This window comes from Lissotriton vulgaris, chromosome 7, assembly GCF_964263255.1.
Source record: "Lissotriton vulgaris chromosome 7, aLisVul1.2, whole genome shotgun sequence".
Taxonomy (NCBI): Eukaryota; Metazoa; Chordata; class Amphibia; order Caudata; family Salamandridae; genus Lissotriton; species Lissotriton vulgaris.
Window position 1 is genome coordinate 1,034,720,249 of NC_141695.1, and position 13,323 is coordinate 1,034,733,571.

Genomic DNA, 13,323 nt, shown 5'->3' on the forward strand with positions numbered 1-13,323 from the left:
TAAATATTTAACATAACATAACCTAACATGACATTTTTTGATTTGATAAACCAAGGCTTACTTCTAGAAAGGTTTATTTTATACAGACATTAAAATCTTTGAGTACCCCTCTCTGTGATGTGTATTATATAAAACATAACATACTTCTCGATATGATCTCATACTGTTGCGCCTCTTTGTTTATAGTTTATACCTCTTAGAGTAGGAACCAAATTAAGCAAGTGGCTAGTAATCTTAAATTAGGAATGGCATCCTAACTGTTTTATTATCCTACATGTACCTGTATGCATAAATAGGGTTATAGCAGAAACACAGTGACAATTGATTTGCTTGTCCAATATGCTAATTGTTTAGAATTCTTTGCATTTAAAAACTGGTGGATAAAAACTGCACTTTAAAAGATATTTTTTGACATTATCTCTGATGCTCTGTCTGCTCAATGTTATCTTCACCTTGCAATTCAAAACTGACCATAAATGTATATTTTTTAAGGTTCTCAGTTTACAAAATATGGATGTCGAAGGAAAACTGATCATAAAATGGTTCATCGAAGTTATTGTGAATCTATCCAGAAACTGAAGCCAATTCGGAGAGTGTGCAATTTGCAGGAATGTTCTCAACCAATGTAAGCACTACTAAAAATTAAGACTTGTATGAACTGCCGACCATTGTGTTTTTAGAAGACAATGCACCCCTTCATCTTTGCTCTTCCCCATTCTTAACATGTGCGTAACCTACCGCCAAATGCCAGGACTGGCAACAGCTTCTCCTGTCTTGAAACTGAGTTCCTTCTACAGAGGTCACATTGATCTGCACCCTCTCCAGTTTTTCGTTTCTGCTACTTGGTGTGGATTGAAACCTGTGTCTGTCACTCTCAGTCATTTCTACTGTGAGGCATCTAGCATTTGTATATTTTAGTTTTGGACACTCTCTGATCTCCTCTTTAAACTCAGGCATATTATGTTGTAATACTCTGGATTTAAAGCTTGTGTGTTGTTTCACATGCTGTATAAATGTATCTTCTGGGTTCCTAATTTGGGTTGGTCATGTATTTCATTTTCTGTGCTACCACTGTTATAAAAATTCTTCAGAATGATTAGGAGTGCAACTCTACATAATGTATGATATTGAACCTCATATCAGTAATTACAGTCAAGAAGTGAATAGTGGGTTTGGAAACTCTGTGGGTAAAGAGGTCTGTTAGACCTGATAAACTTGGCGTAGTATTCACCCAAACATTTTGCCTTCACCCCTCCTGTCTGCTGAATTTATGTTTGTTAGTTTTAGGACTCAATGCACTTTAGCACTGTTAATCAGTGCAAAAGTGATTGTGCACTCTCCTTCCGACATGATAAAGATGACCCACACCTAATTGGCACATTTAATTTACTTGCAAGGCTGGACATGTACTTTTAATTTTTATATGTCCTGGTAGAGAAAAAGTCCCAAATTCATTGTTCACTACTGTAAAGCCTACCTCCCCCATAGGTTAAGATTGAGTTGCCTTATTACATTAAATAAATGCTAATGTTTGATTGGGAACAGGCACACATTTCATGTTTAGTGGCTGAGGAATTTTAATTTAAAAACCTGTTTTAATAGTAAAGTTGGATTTAAAATTAAAATTTTGAAACTACCACTTTTAGAAAGTTGACATTTTACTGCCCTATTTGGCCCCTGCAGCCTATTTCTGGGTCACATGACCGGGTGTAGTTGGCAGTTGGACTTTGTTTAAACCTCCCAGACAGCCACACAATAGAGTGATTAGGTGTGTCTGGATGGGCCATCAATAGCAAGATGGGGGGACAGAGCTGGGTACAGCCCCGCTTGCAACTGAAAGGGGGGTACCCTACCTTCATGCAAAGGACTTGCCACCCCTGCGTTGTTCATAGGGAGAGCCAAGAGCCACAGCAAGGGAAGCCTGAAACATCAAGCACTTCAAAGGGAATTCTCTAGAAACTTCTCCTACTTCAAAGAATGCACCAGGTATAAAAATAGAACCCGTTAGACCTACACTTGAGTTCACTTTCTGGAAGTGTGGAAGGACTCTCATAGGACTGCATGTGGCCTGCTGTATACTTCAGAAGATGGCTTTGCTGCACCTGGAAGGAATGCTCTGTTGCCTGATGCCTGCCCTGAACCCTCAGAGGCCAGCCCTAATGCTTGAGCTCTGTTCTACTGCTGAACCCAGGACTACAAGAGTGACTCCCAAGGCTGGTTGGCTGGCTCCTGATCAGAGCCTCAGGGACATAAAAGGCTCCAGTCATCTTGAATCTGCACCTGGACTCAGCCTACGTGAGTCCTAACACTCCAAGTGGAGCCCCTCCAGTCTTGGACCCTTGGTGCTGGTGCTAAATGTGCCCAAATAGCTCAAATCGAAAACATGGGTATTGGAAAACGAGGCAGTATCAGTGTGGTCTGCACAAATAACATGACTACATTTGTCCTTCACTGGGAACCAAACACCCCATTGTAGCGCTTGACTCTCAGAGGGTAGCTTTGCAGAGCAGTCTAAGGCGTACTCAAGGGAGGTGGTGTGGGCTAGTAATCGCCATTTACCAGTATGCAGAAATAACACTCAATAATTGATTGTCTGGTCTGTACTTTGCTTTACAAAAGTAAGAGTTCATTTATTGAACACACACACTACTCAATACTGTGCAACAATTTACAAACAAACAAGCTGTTGGAATTACTTTGTGACATTGCATAACATTTCCACCCCTCCCGCAAAGGGGGGGGTCTAGTACCACCACTTCCATGCATGCACATCATCTTGCCCCCTAATGCAGTGGGTTGAACATAACCAGGATTGTGGGTCTTGCCCAGTGGCACCCTCCCAGTGGCGACCCAGCCCGTTATCTCAACAAGCATTTAAAATGGGCACACCTGCCCTGGTGACACATAATCCTGACTGAGCATCTCATACTGACCATAGAGTATACACCTCTACATCTTAGAGGCTAACAGTTTGGGTTGTTCTTAACCTAAGGCAACAGCAAGAATACATGTTTAAGCATCACTTAAAATGACAGTACTTATCATCGTTGATAACCCTTCTAATGCATTGCAATAAAAGCCCCTAAAAGGCATCCCAGTTATAATCACAGGATTAAGCATACACAGCCAGACACCCTAGCAGGAATGTCCTGCAACATAACCCCACTTTGCTTATGATTTCACATTACACATGTGACTTTCAGTCCCTCATTAGAAATAACATTGGGAAATGCACTTCTCGTGCAATTGCACCTCTTCACCTCCAGGGGATGACCTTCTCCAGACATCCCCAGCTCAGCCCTCCATACCTTGGTGCAGTCCCTACCACACCCCCAGCTGTAGAACTAAAGTTGTAGCCCCAGGATGCTGTTAACCGCAGGCTGAGCCCTTGAGGGGTAGTTTCTTATAAGCCCCCAGAGACTTAGGGAGAGACTTCTCCTCTTTGTGCTGAAGGAGACTGCATAGCTCCTGCAGCTCCACTTCATAGGTAAATTGGAGGGCAGCTCGAGGAGCCCACCCCCAGCTTCCCTCTCAGGCTCCCGGACTGCCCAGCACCCTTGCGCGTTGCCGTGGGAGCCGGCACCTCCTGCTGGCAGACACGGAGACCCCTGCTGGTCCGCCTGGACCTCGGGGAGGTGCAAAGGCACTCCTCCTGCCTTCCCGAAGCCGCGGGGAATGCGGCAGCACTCCCTCATCCTCCGCCTTCACTTGGGTCCCGGAGATGGGGTGCCGGGACCCTGGGCAATGCTTCATGGGGAGCGCAATGGCACTCCCCAACTTCCGCTCTCTTTGTGGCCTGGATTTGGGGGTTCCAGGACCCTTCCAATATTCCCAGGGGGGTGCGATGGTGCTCCCCTGCCTCTGTTCTCTTAGGGGGCCAGGGTGGGCTCCCGGCACCCCACTTGGCCAGTTTCACGGGAGAGTAACAACGCTCCCCGACGTAGCTTGTTCGCGCGACGGCGCTCCCTGACTTCGGCGGGGCCGGGAGTTGCTGGTCCTGGGCCCCTGGGCAATCCTTCACAGGAAGCGTGACGGTGCTCCATGACTTCTGCTCTCTTCGGAGCCTGGAGTTGGTGGTCCCTGGCCCCTTCCACTTTTCTCAGGGGGGCGCGATGGCGCTCCCCTCCCTCCGTTCTCTTCGGGGGCCAGGGTAGGCTTCTGGCACCCCGCTTGGCCTGTTTCACGGGGAGCGTGACAGCGCACCCAAACTTAGGTGGGGCTCGGAGTTGGCAGTCCCGGGCCCCTCTCACCCTTTCCAGGGGGGCGCGATGGTGCTCCCCTGTCTCTAGATTTGCTGGGGGTCAGGGGGGGCTCCAAGCACCCCTTTCTGAGCCTCTTCACTGGGAGCGTGATGGCGCTCCCCGACTTTGCTTCTTCGTGGAACCAGGACCTGACCCACCCTGGGGGCCCATTTAAGGCCGGTGGTGGAGCCCAAAGCACTTCATCGTCAGTCAGGCCAGAGGTCCATGGTTGCCTACCTTCTGGGGGGCATATCTCAGCCCCCAGGGGACCGATCTGTACCATTTTAGCCTCTTCGTACTCCTGGTGGCGCGCCCCAGCTGCTGGGAGCAATTTCCTTTGCCCTCCTGGTCTCAAGGAGGCTGAACTCAGCAGGGAGCTGTCTTCACTGGCTCCCTGCACCAGCCTTTCACCTGGCTCTCCTTCTGGGCCTCTCTTCTCCTTGCTCAGAGGCCCAGGCTTCTGCGCACTGGTCCTGGACTCCCCTTTTGGTGCAATTCAGGGTCCTGGAACAGTCAAGGGATTCTTCCTTCCAACTGCCCATGGCGCCAGGCTCCACACCAGTCTTCCTCAGCAGACCACACGAGTGCTCCTCTTCCTGTGCAAGATCTTTTCAAATATTTTGGAGGGGGCTGGCAAGGGGCTCTGCTGACCTATACTGCAGCGACACCTCACCTCTCTATCTCTGCTCCTTCCTTCCAGCCCAAGCCTCTGGGATTGTTCAAAATGGCGTTGTCCATTTGTCTCATGCCACATGGACTCTGAAAAGCCCCCTCCCCCCCTTGCTGCCTTCTCTCCAGATCAGCTTGGTGCCTGGTACCAGGGGACAGCTGCTGATGGATAACCTGCAGCTCCACCCACCTTCTCTCCCTTTTGGAGAGGAGACCTTTGCCCTTGGAATGCTAGCCGTGAAGGGCTAGGCCTCTGATCCTTCAGTTTGGGGAGGAAGGTCAATAATCCAGCCTGGCAGGGTCAGATCCAGCCAGACTCTGTTTATGAGTTGAGACAGAGGAATATGACATTCCCGGATGACCAATCAGCAGTACATATATGGTATTGGACTCAGCTGAATTCTTATTTTCACACAAGTTACGGTGTATGTTGGTGCGTGTCTGGAATGTGTTGGCCCTAGGGAAGTGAAACTATCCCATGGGATCCCCATCCTCATAGGAGAATAATGGAGTTGTCCTTCAGTGAAAACAGTAGAGCACACTGACTTTCCCTTACATGTTTCTTCCCATTGTATAAAGCCTTTTCCATGTCACCATCCATGCATAATTCCTGCCACACTATTCTATATGTACCTGCTCCTGGGCTGTGCACACCAGGAATCTCCCCTGCGCAGTCATTACATGTGTGCACACACATGTCTGCATGTAACCAGCCCAGTGCCCCTTACTCCGGCTGCAGCGCAGCGGCCTACTCTCACCAGGAGGACACCGGTAAAATCCACATGCAGTATCTTTCCTCATGAGTTCACTGTGGGTAAGTCCCAACTAATGAGGCTCTCCCACAGTAAAAGCTCAACAAATAGGTGTTCAATAGGCAAAAAATCCGGGTGGCTCAGATGGTCAGAACCACCTTCTTATACAGGGAGATTTTTTGTATAAAAGTGGCTCTGAGAACTAAGAGTAGACTAGGACCAATCTGCTAATCTATCCCCCCAAGATACATCGCCGGTCGGCCTGAGTTCAAAGCAGCACCATCTACGTTCTACTGCACAGTATCAAATCCTGTATAGCAGTCCTTCTCCAAAGGGATATGCAGACTTGGGGAACTTTCCTCAGCTACAGGCTTAAGCTTTGTCCTACTAAAGATTTTCATCTTCCAAAAAAAGAGTCAAACACAGAAATCTTCGAGGCGACTTTCTCCAGAGGTTCCCATATAAGGACGCCGCCTCCTCAGACACCTCCTACAGCCTTGCCCCACTAAACCTTACCTTCTCACAACATTGTTTGCGAAATTTCTTCTAATTCAGAATGTAAGCCCCAACTGCGCCCAATACGACTTGTGCTACATCAGAGTCAGCCATATTTTTGACTGTGACACAATCTCTCACGACAAGATATCCAGGGTTGGCACATTTATCTTTTAGGTGCTAGTTTTTACCTTGAACTTTACGAATTCATAATTCTGGTTCTACTAATTGGCTTTTTGTCATTTTGATGTGAAATAATTTATTAAAATGTACTCTATTTTACTAAATGGAAGTGAGATGTGTCTTGTGTCGCGTTTTCACTTTATGACTGTTTGTGTGCTGCATAAATACCATACAGATTTCCTTTAATTCAGCCTGACTGATTCGTGCCAAGCAACTAGAGGGTTAAGCACATGTTAATTTAGTGACTTTTGTGGTTTACACCGACAGGGTTTGTGGCTGTTGCTTAAGCAGTGGGAACACTGCATTCAACCAACAACCCAATTTCCCACAGGGAGCAGATAGATATATGCTGTTTACACTCAAATGATTTGTAATTTTAAATCCTCTATTATGGTGAATTTTGTATTTTAAGTTACAATTTTGTAAATATCACTTTTAGAAAGTTGTAATTTTCTTGTCTCAGCCAACTGTCCTGCAGGAGGCCATCAACCTCCAACTCACCGAACTCCTGGAGAGAAACAACCCAGTAGACCGATCCCAATCAGAATTCAGAGCAAACTACAGCACTGAGACGGCCCTGATCACAGCCACAGACGACATCTGTGCCCTACTCGATCGAGGAGGATTGGCTGCCCTGATCCTGCGGTATCTTTCTGCAGCTTTCGGCACCGTCTTCCATCACACACTCATCAAATGAATGTACCAGATCGGAATCAAGGATGACGCTCTTAGAAAGACGGCATCATTCCTCAGAGGGCGCACCCAGAGAATCCGTCTCCCTCCTTTCACGTCACAACCCAAGCGCACCATCTGTGGCATCCCTCAAGGTTCAAACCTCAGTCCAACTCTCTTCACCAACTACATGACGCCCCTAGCGAACATCGTCAGAACCCACAACAGCAAATCAAACCGTTCATGACCAAGGACCTGCTTATATGAACCACTGCCCGAACCTTCACCAACCATCCAGAAACCTCCGCTCCATCCACCTCGCCCTTGCACAGTCACCGCACATCCACTGCTGCAGCTCCAGAGTATACTCCTTCTCCCACCTCGCCGGCAAGTCATAGAACCCCCTCCACCTTCGAACATCACCCTCTCTAAGATCTTCAGGAAGAAGCTCAATACCTGGATCTTTGACTGACACCTACAGCCCAGCGCCTGGATACCCTCACGGGTGACAAGCCACGCTATACAAGTTCTATATGATTGATTGATTTATTGATTGCCTGTGCCTTCTTCCAGTGTCCTGGGTCACACAACTTGAATGGCTCTGCTGTTGGTGTTTGTGTATTGCTTCGAGAGAGTGAGACAGGGTAGGCCATCCTTGCAAGATAAGTGAGGAGAGGCTGCACCCAGCCCCACTTACACTTCAAAGGGCTTTGCCTACAACACACACAGAGGATCCTGGCACCAGGCTTGCCCTGCCTTTTGTTTCACTAGACAGTTTGGCGCACTGACCAAGCATAAATACTGGACCTCTAGAGCCACTCCTCAGAACACTCCTGGATCTGTGAAAGATGCAGAAGAAGGACTGTTCTGCTGCCAGAGGACTGTCCTGCTGCAGAGGGAAAGCCTTGCTGACTGGTACTGAAGGTTGGCCCTCCTTGCCTTCATCCAGGTCACCCAGAGTGACTCCAAGGGTCTGTTGACTGACCTTGTTGAACTACAGGGACAAAACAAGCTACAGAGGATTCCCTGCCCAGCTGACCTGCTGCAACTGGACCTGCGTGAGCCCTGCTGCTGGCCTTTTCTGGAGTGAGTCCTGATTCCCAAGCGGAGCCCCCCAGGCCCTGGACCCCTGGATGGCATCCTTGGAAGCTCCTTCTGCAAGAAAAGGTGAAAATCCTGATGTTTTGGCTATGTGTGTCTGCCAATGAGCCTGTTTGGGGCAAGACTCTGCCACCTGCGACAACCGCCAATATGAAGATCCGGTGAAATCTGCTCTTTATGCCAGCAACAACAGTCTATGGCGACTGGCAATGCAAGACTTGCACTTTGCTCTCCATCACTGACAGGACGGGCGGCCACAAATATGAATCTGCATCAACAATCATCCACGATGCCCAACCAGCTCTTTGTGCTAAGATGAAGACTGTCTATGACGCTTGACCTGCTCTTTGTGATACAGTGGTGACCACCAATGATGTTCGGCCTACTCCTTGAGGACTCCTTCAACGCAAAAAAACCACTTAAAGACAGCCTCAGAAGGAAATTTTTCAGCAGCTTTTAAACCTGGTCCCTGTATCCCACCCTCTCAAAAATGCGTTTGGCCTGAACTTGTGACTTTCACCCACTCTAGCGCAACCAGATGACTGTGAGTGGCACTTTTTGGTTTTAGGTGCTATTTTCACCCAAAACTTTAAAATTGAATATCTCCAGTTCTACTGATTGGATTTTTGTCTTTATGGTTTCTTTTTTTAAAATTAAAATGTACACTATTTTTCTGACTTGGTTACATAGATTTCTTGTGTTATGTTTTCACTTTATTGCTCTTTGTGTGCTGCATAAATACTTTACACATTGCCTCTAACTTAAGCCTGACTGCTTTCGTGTGAAGCTACCGGAGGGTTAAATACAGGTCAAATGTATTTACTTTTGTGGTTCGCCTTTAAAAGGATTGTGGTTAGTGCGTGAGTGGAGCCTTTGCCCCCTCAACCATTAACATAATTTTTTGCAAGGTCTCTTCCTAGAAGTGACATAGCATGGCACAAATGCCAGAAATCTTCCTCCTTCTAAGGGGAGGTCACTCTCCCTAGCCCTTTTGAATAAGTCCAAGCAATCTGAGAAGTAATTAGATAATGGAGTAAATGATAGAACTGCCTTTTCCTCCTGGTATCTGACAGCTTGATTTTGCTGGATTCAATTGTAAAGGTTTAATGGTGGATTGCTCAAAACTTTAAAGCATAATGTCATTTTGAGCCTAATCAACATTGTGCCTAGGCACTTTTACATCTTTTGGTTTGAGTCTGACATCTGGGCTGGATAAAGAGGTGCGCAGCTGCTGTTGCTTCATGGGATTCAACAGGTCTTGTCTGTATGTGGTTATGTTGGCTCATTATAATGGATGGTTGAGCGTGGTACAGAGTTTTCTTCCTGTATGTGAGGCAGCAAGGCACATCCTACAGGAACCCTCACACTCATGTGGATGTCACCATAGCTGACAGTACACAAATTGCTATAATTTAGTAATTCATTGGAGAATGAAAGTATCTGGAAAGAACTATTTTTCCATGGGACCTGAAATCCATTGTCAAAAAAAACATACAAGGCACATGAAGACTGTGGGAGCCAAAGACCCTCTGCAGACGAAGTCAGCATCTCATCCAGTTACAACAATGCATTTTGGGACATTTGCCAATATCTGCATGTGTATGAATATTCCAAGCTGTTTGTTGTAACTGTCTCATTCAGAGTACCTTGCACCTGACCCTTACACAGGGCGGGCAAACAAGCACACTACCAACATGATATCATTGCATACAGTTTAGACAGACTTCTTGATTTATAAGGTGGCAAACTGTCTTGATTAAAATGTATGGACCAGTTCTAGTCCAGGCATCTATCACTCCGGTAGCCTCCATCTTGGCCACATATAGGTACAGAATTGCTTCATTGTGCATCTAATGATGCCTGTCTTTTCTTGGGTAGAACTTCTAGGTGCCTCCTTTTCTTGGTGTACCAAATCACTGTGCACTTTTGATCTCCATTTTGACTCTTTCTTCTTCGATAACTTGAAAGAGAATTTGCAGTTATTCCTCTTACTCTGAGTCATTTGCTGCCACTCTAAGAATTTTAATTTCTTTTCTTGTGTGAGTCTTCCAACTTCTCGTTGGGGGTTTGTTTGCTGTGACATTCTGCCAATTGTATATTATTTTGGGAACCTTTGTTTACATCGTCTTTAAATGAGTTTTCCATCATGATACCCTCTCCACAAACAATTGAATTTCTATTTTCATGTCTGTTGTGTTATGTTCTTGGCTGTAATGGACACATTTGTATCTTGGTGGATTCTGCCTCAACCAAGTATGCCAGCATCAGATTGTGGTTCCCTGTCTAGATGAGCTTTAGCAGGAAAAGCCTCTTGAGCTGTGTTGCGATGTTATGCACTTATCCAGATCAACTATAGAAAGTGTTGTAAGCACACAAAGACAGCACTTAACACAACATAGAGTACCTACAAAACGCTTGATTGCTGTGATAGCACTAAACAAGAGACTATGGGCCTGATTATAAGGTTGGTGGTAAGTGACCCGCTGGCGAAGCAGTGTCGGATTCCCCGCCGCACAGTTGGCGGTCTGCCCGTCAAATTATGATGTGGTCGATCTGTTGAAGGAAAGACCGCCGGAGTCCCGCTGCTGCCGCCAGCCGTTCACAGGCCGCTGCGAAGGTGTTAGGGAGCAAAAGCTGTCAGAGGCAGTACAGACAAGCTCACTGCCATCGGAATTACAAGGAAGACCGTCTGCTTTGAGTTGGCGGAATCCAAGGAATTGGGGTGCATACTCACCCATTTCCTTTTCATCCAAACAGTCTCTCACTGGATCCCTTCCTCCAGGGCCCCCCTTCATAGCTGCATCTTGACCCTGAAGAAAACAACACTGTTGGTACCGAAATCCAGGTAAGTCTGTTTTGCACTATTTACCCATTGACTGGACTGGGCACATATGGTCCGGACTCCAGCAAAGGGGAAGTACTCATAGTAGGTATTTTTTCACATGTCATGCGTATGTGTACATTTAGCACGTGTGCAGTGAAAATATAACACCTGCATCAACACATATGAAAAAATATTATCCACAGTCAGAAACATCGCCGCTGGCCCAGCAATGACATTGTAATACAGTAGGTGTGAGACCGCTGGCGCAGCACTCTTTTTGGGCTCGCCGCTGCGGCGTTATGGTACTAATGCCACCAAACTTGTAATCAGGACCTATGAGTAACAATATGTTTGAATGACATGCTATTCTCTTCAAGCAAAGAAAAGTACACAGTTACAGTCAGTTTTCAGGTGAAACCACCATGGTAACAAACATGTGGTGCACAATGTTGGCTCTTATGCTAAAGACATTTAACACCTTGGCTGCTTGAGGTATTTATCTCCTATGCTGGACCATAATAGAAACGGTGTGGTCATGACGAGCTCAGCTCGTCATGAGCACAGGAGCACTGTGCCTCATGACGAGCTCATGACGAACCCCTTCGGTGCTCGTCATGAGCACCGAAGGGGTTAAAAAAAGAATAGATTGCTCTCTAAGAAACACTTGTTTCCTTCTACCCAAAGTGCTCCACCATAGAGGACGGTCACCGGAATGAATGCTTATTTATCTGTCTTAATAATTTCCTGATAAAGATGAAGGGGTATAACTATTGATTATGTGTTTATATGTTTCCATGATTTGAATCCAGTGTCATGAATAGATAACATTATCTCCCCCTGAGGAAGACCTGATTTCAAATATTGTCACATCGCCACATTAAACACATTTGGAGCGTAATCACATTGAATCGACATTGAATGAAACGTATTGAAAAAGTAGTAACGAACAGGACTTACCTAAAGAAACTGATATTACGGTCATTAAAGGGACCGCATTGTTTGCATTTTTACGTTATTGCTAAAGTAGTTGGGCATACCAAAATGTTCAGGGCATTTTTTAGTGATGAATTTATAATAAGTTAAATCACACATGGAGGCTCAATATTTTTGTTTACGTTATTGTTGTATGTAATGTCATTTGCAAAAGTCAGTACATGTTAAAAGGATTGTGGTAATCTATCACCTTCTCAGGTTTTAGCTTACACATGAGCTAGTTCACTGGTTCTTAATCTGTGGTCCATGAACCCCTGTGGTTCTGGGATGCCTTCTCAAGGGGTCTGCGAATGTTTAGAACATTAAATAATATAAGCAGATTAATTTATTACATATGCATAAGAAAGCAAAACTAAACATTTTATCTAGCTTTGTAAATATATTTGGAATTTGACAATGGAGGCCAACAATTAGGTTGGTATCCTTAGCTGGATTGTAGGAGCAGCACAAGTACAGCATAGAGGAATATAGACAATTGGTGGCCTGAATTGAAGCACTGTTATGCACTGCCAAAAAGGGAGCAAAAAGACAAACTGATATGATAGGTCTGCTATATTCCTACTTATCACTTTATTTTAGAACTAAATTACATTTTGGAAAGCTCCAACCTTCCCACAAAAATGTTGAAGTTTTATTATATTTTTTATTGTGAATGAAAGAAAAGATTTTATAATTAGGACATTAGTTTGGTATATGCTTGTTACTGTAGTTGTATTTTATTTTTAGGTTCAAGACATTTAAAGTGCTTAGGTGGGGGTGTCCGGCTTCCAATAGGGATTCTGTGGGAGTCCAGAAATGTTTAAAGGTTGAGAAACACTGTGCAAAATTATTATGAACGTATACAACTGTACAATAAGAAATAATTAAGTGCAAACCACTGAACAAAGTCCACGTGTTAAAAATGCCAAAATACTGATGAATTTATGGCCATTGAGGAGTATTATTGTATTTTTAGGTTATGATCCCTGGGCACCAGCTAGATAATTCCTAGAAACAAGGAAAGGACATGTCAGATGTTTAGGTGGGAAACATGAGTCGCCTTAGAAAGCAGCCATCTTAACTAATGGCTCCCTAAGCCTCCCCTCCCAGTAATGTTGGCTTCTTAAACAAAAGGAAAAATGAATGTACTCCGGAAGAGCGCGAGACGAAGAAGTCAAGGATCATAAAACAGGCTGGCCATCTCACTTCTAATCCTGACATACTTATGCCTGAATTCATGAGAACAATCCAAACTCTCCTAAAAGTACGAAAAAATCTAAAACACAATTTTCAGGCTCTCTCTGGTTCTCCTTTCCCCACAGCTAGGCCAGGTTACGATGAATGTCGTACATAGCCACGGATAGGTAGTTATTGGGAGTTGATGTTATAAAGAATCTATGGGCCATATTATCAA

At 45.4% G+C, this 13,323-nt stretch overlaps 1 protein-coding gene across 1 annotated transcript in view; it reads left to right on the forward strand.

Annotated features, from left to right (window-relative positions):
* Positions 1 to 13,323, forward strand: part of ADAMTS2 (ADAM metallopeptidase with thrombospondin type 1 motif 2) — a 1,719,397-nt gene that overhangs the window by 1,595,354 nt on the left and 110,720 nt on the right. The window contains exon 18 of the mRNA XM_086931466.1: positions 493 to 625. Coding sequence (XP_086787592.1) covers positions 493 to 625 — 133 coding nt within the window. The remainder of the gene's footprint in view (positions 1 to 492; positions 626 to 13,323) is intronic.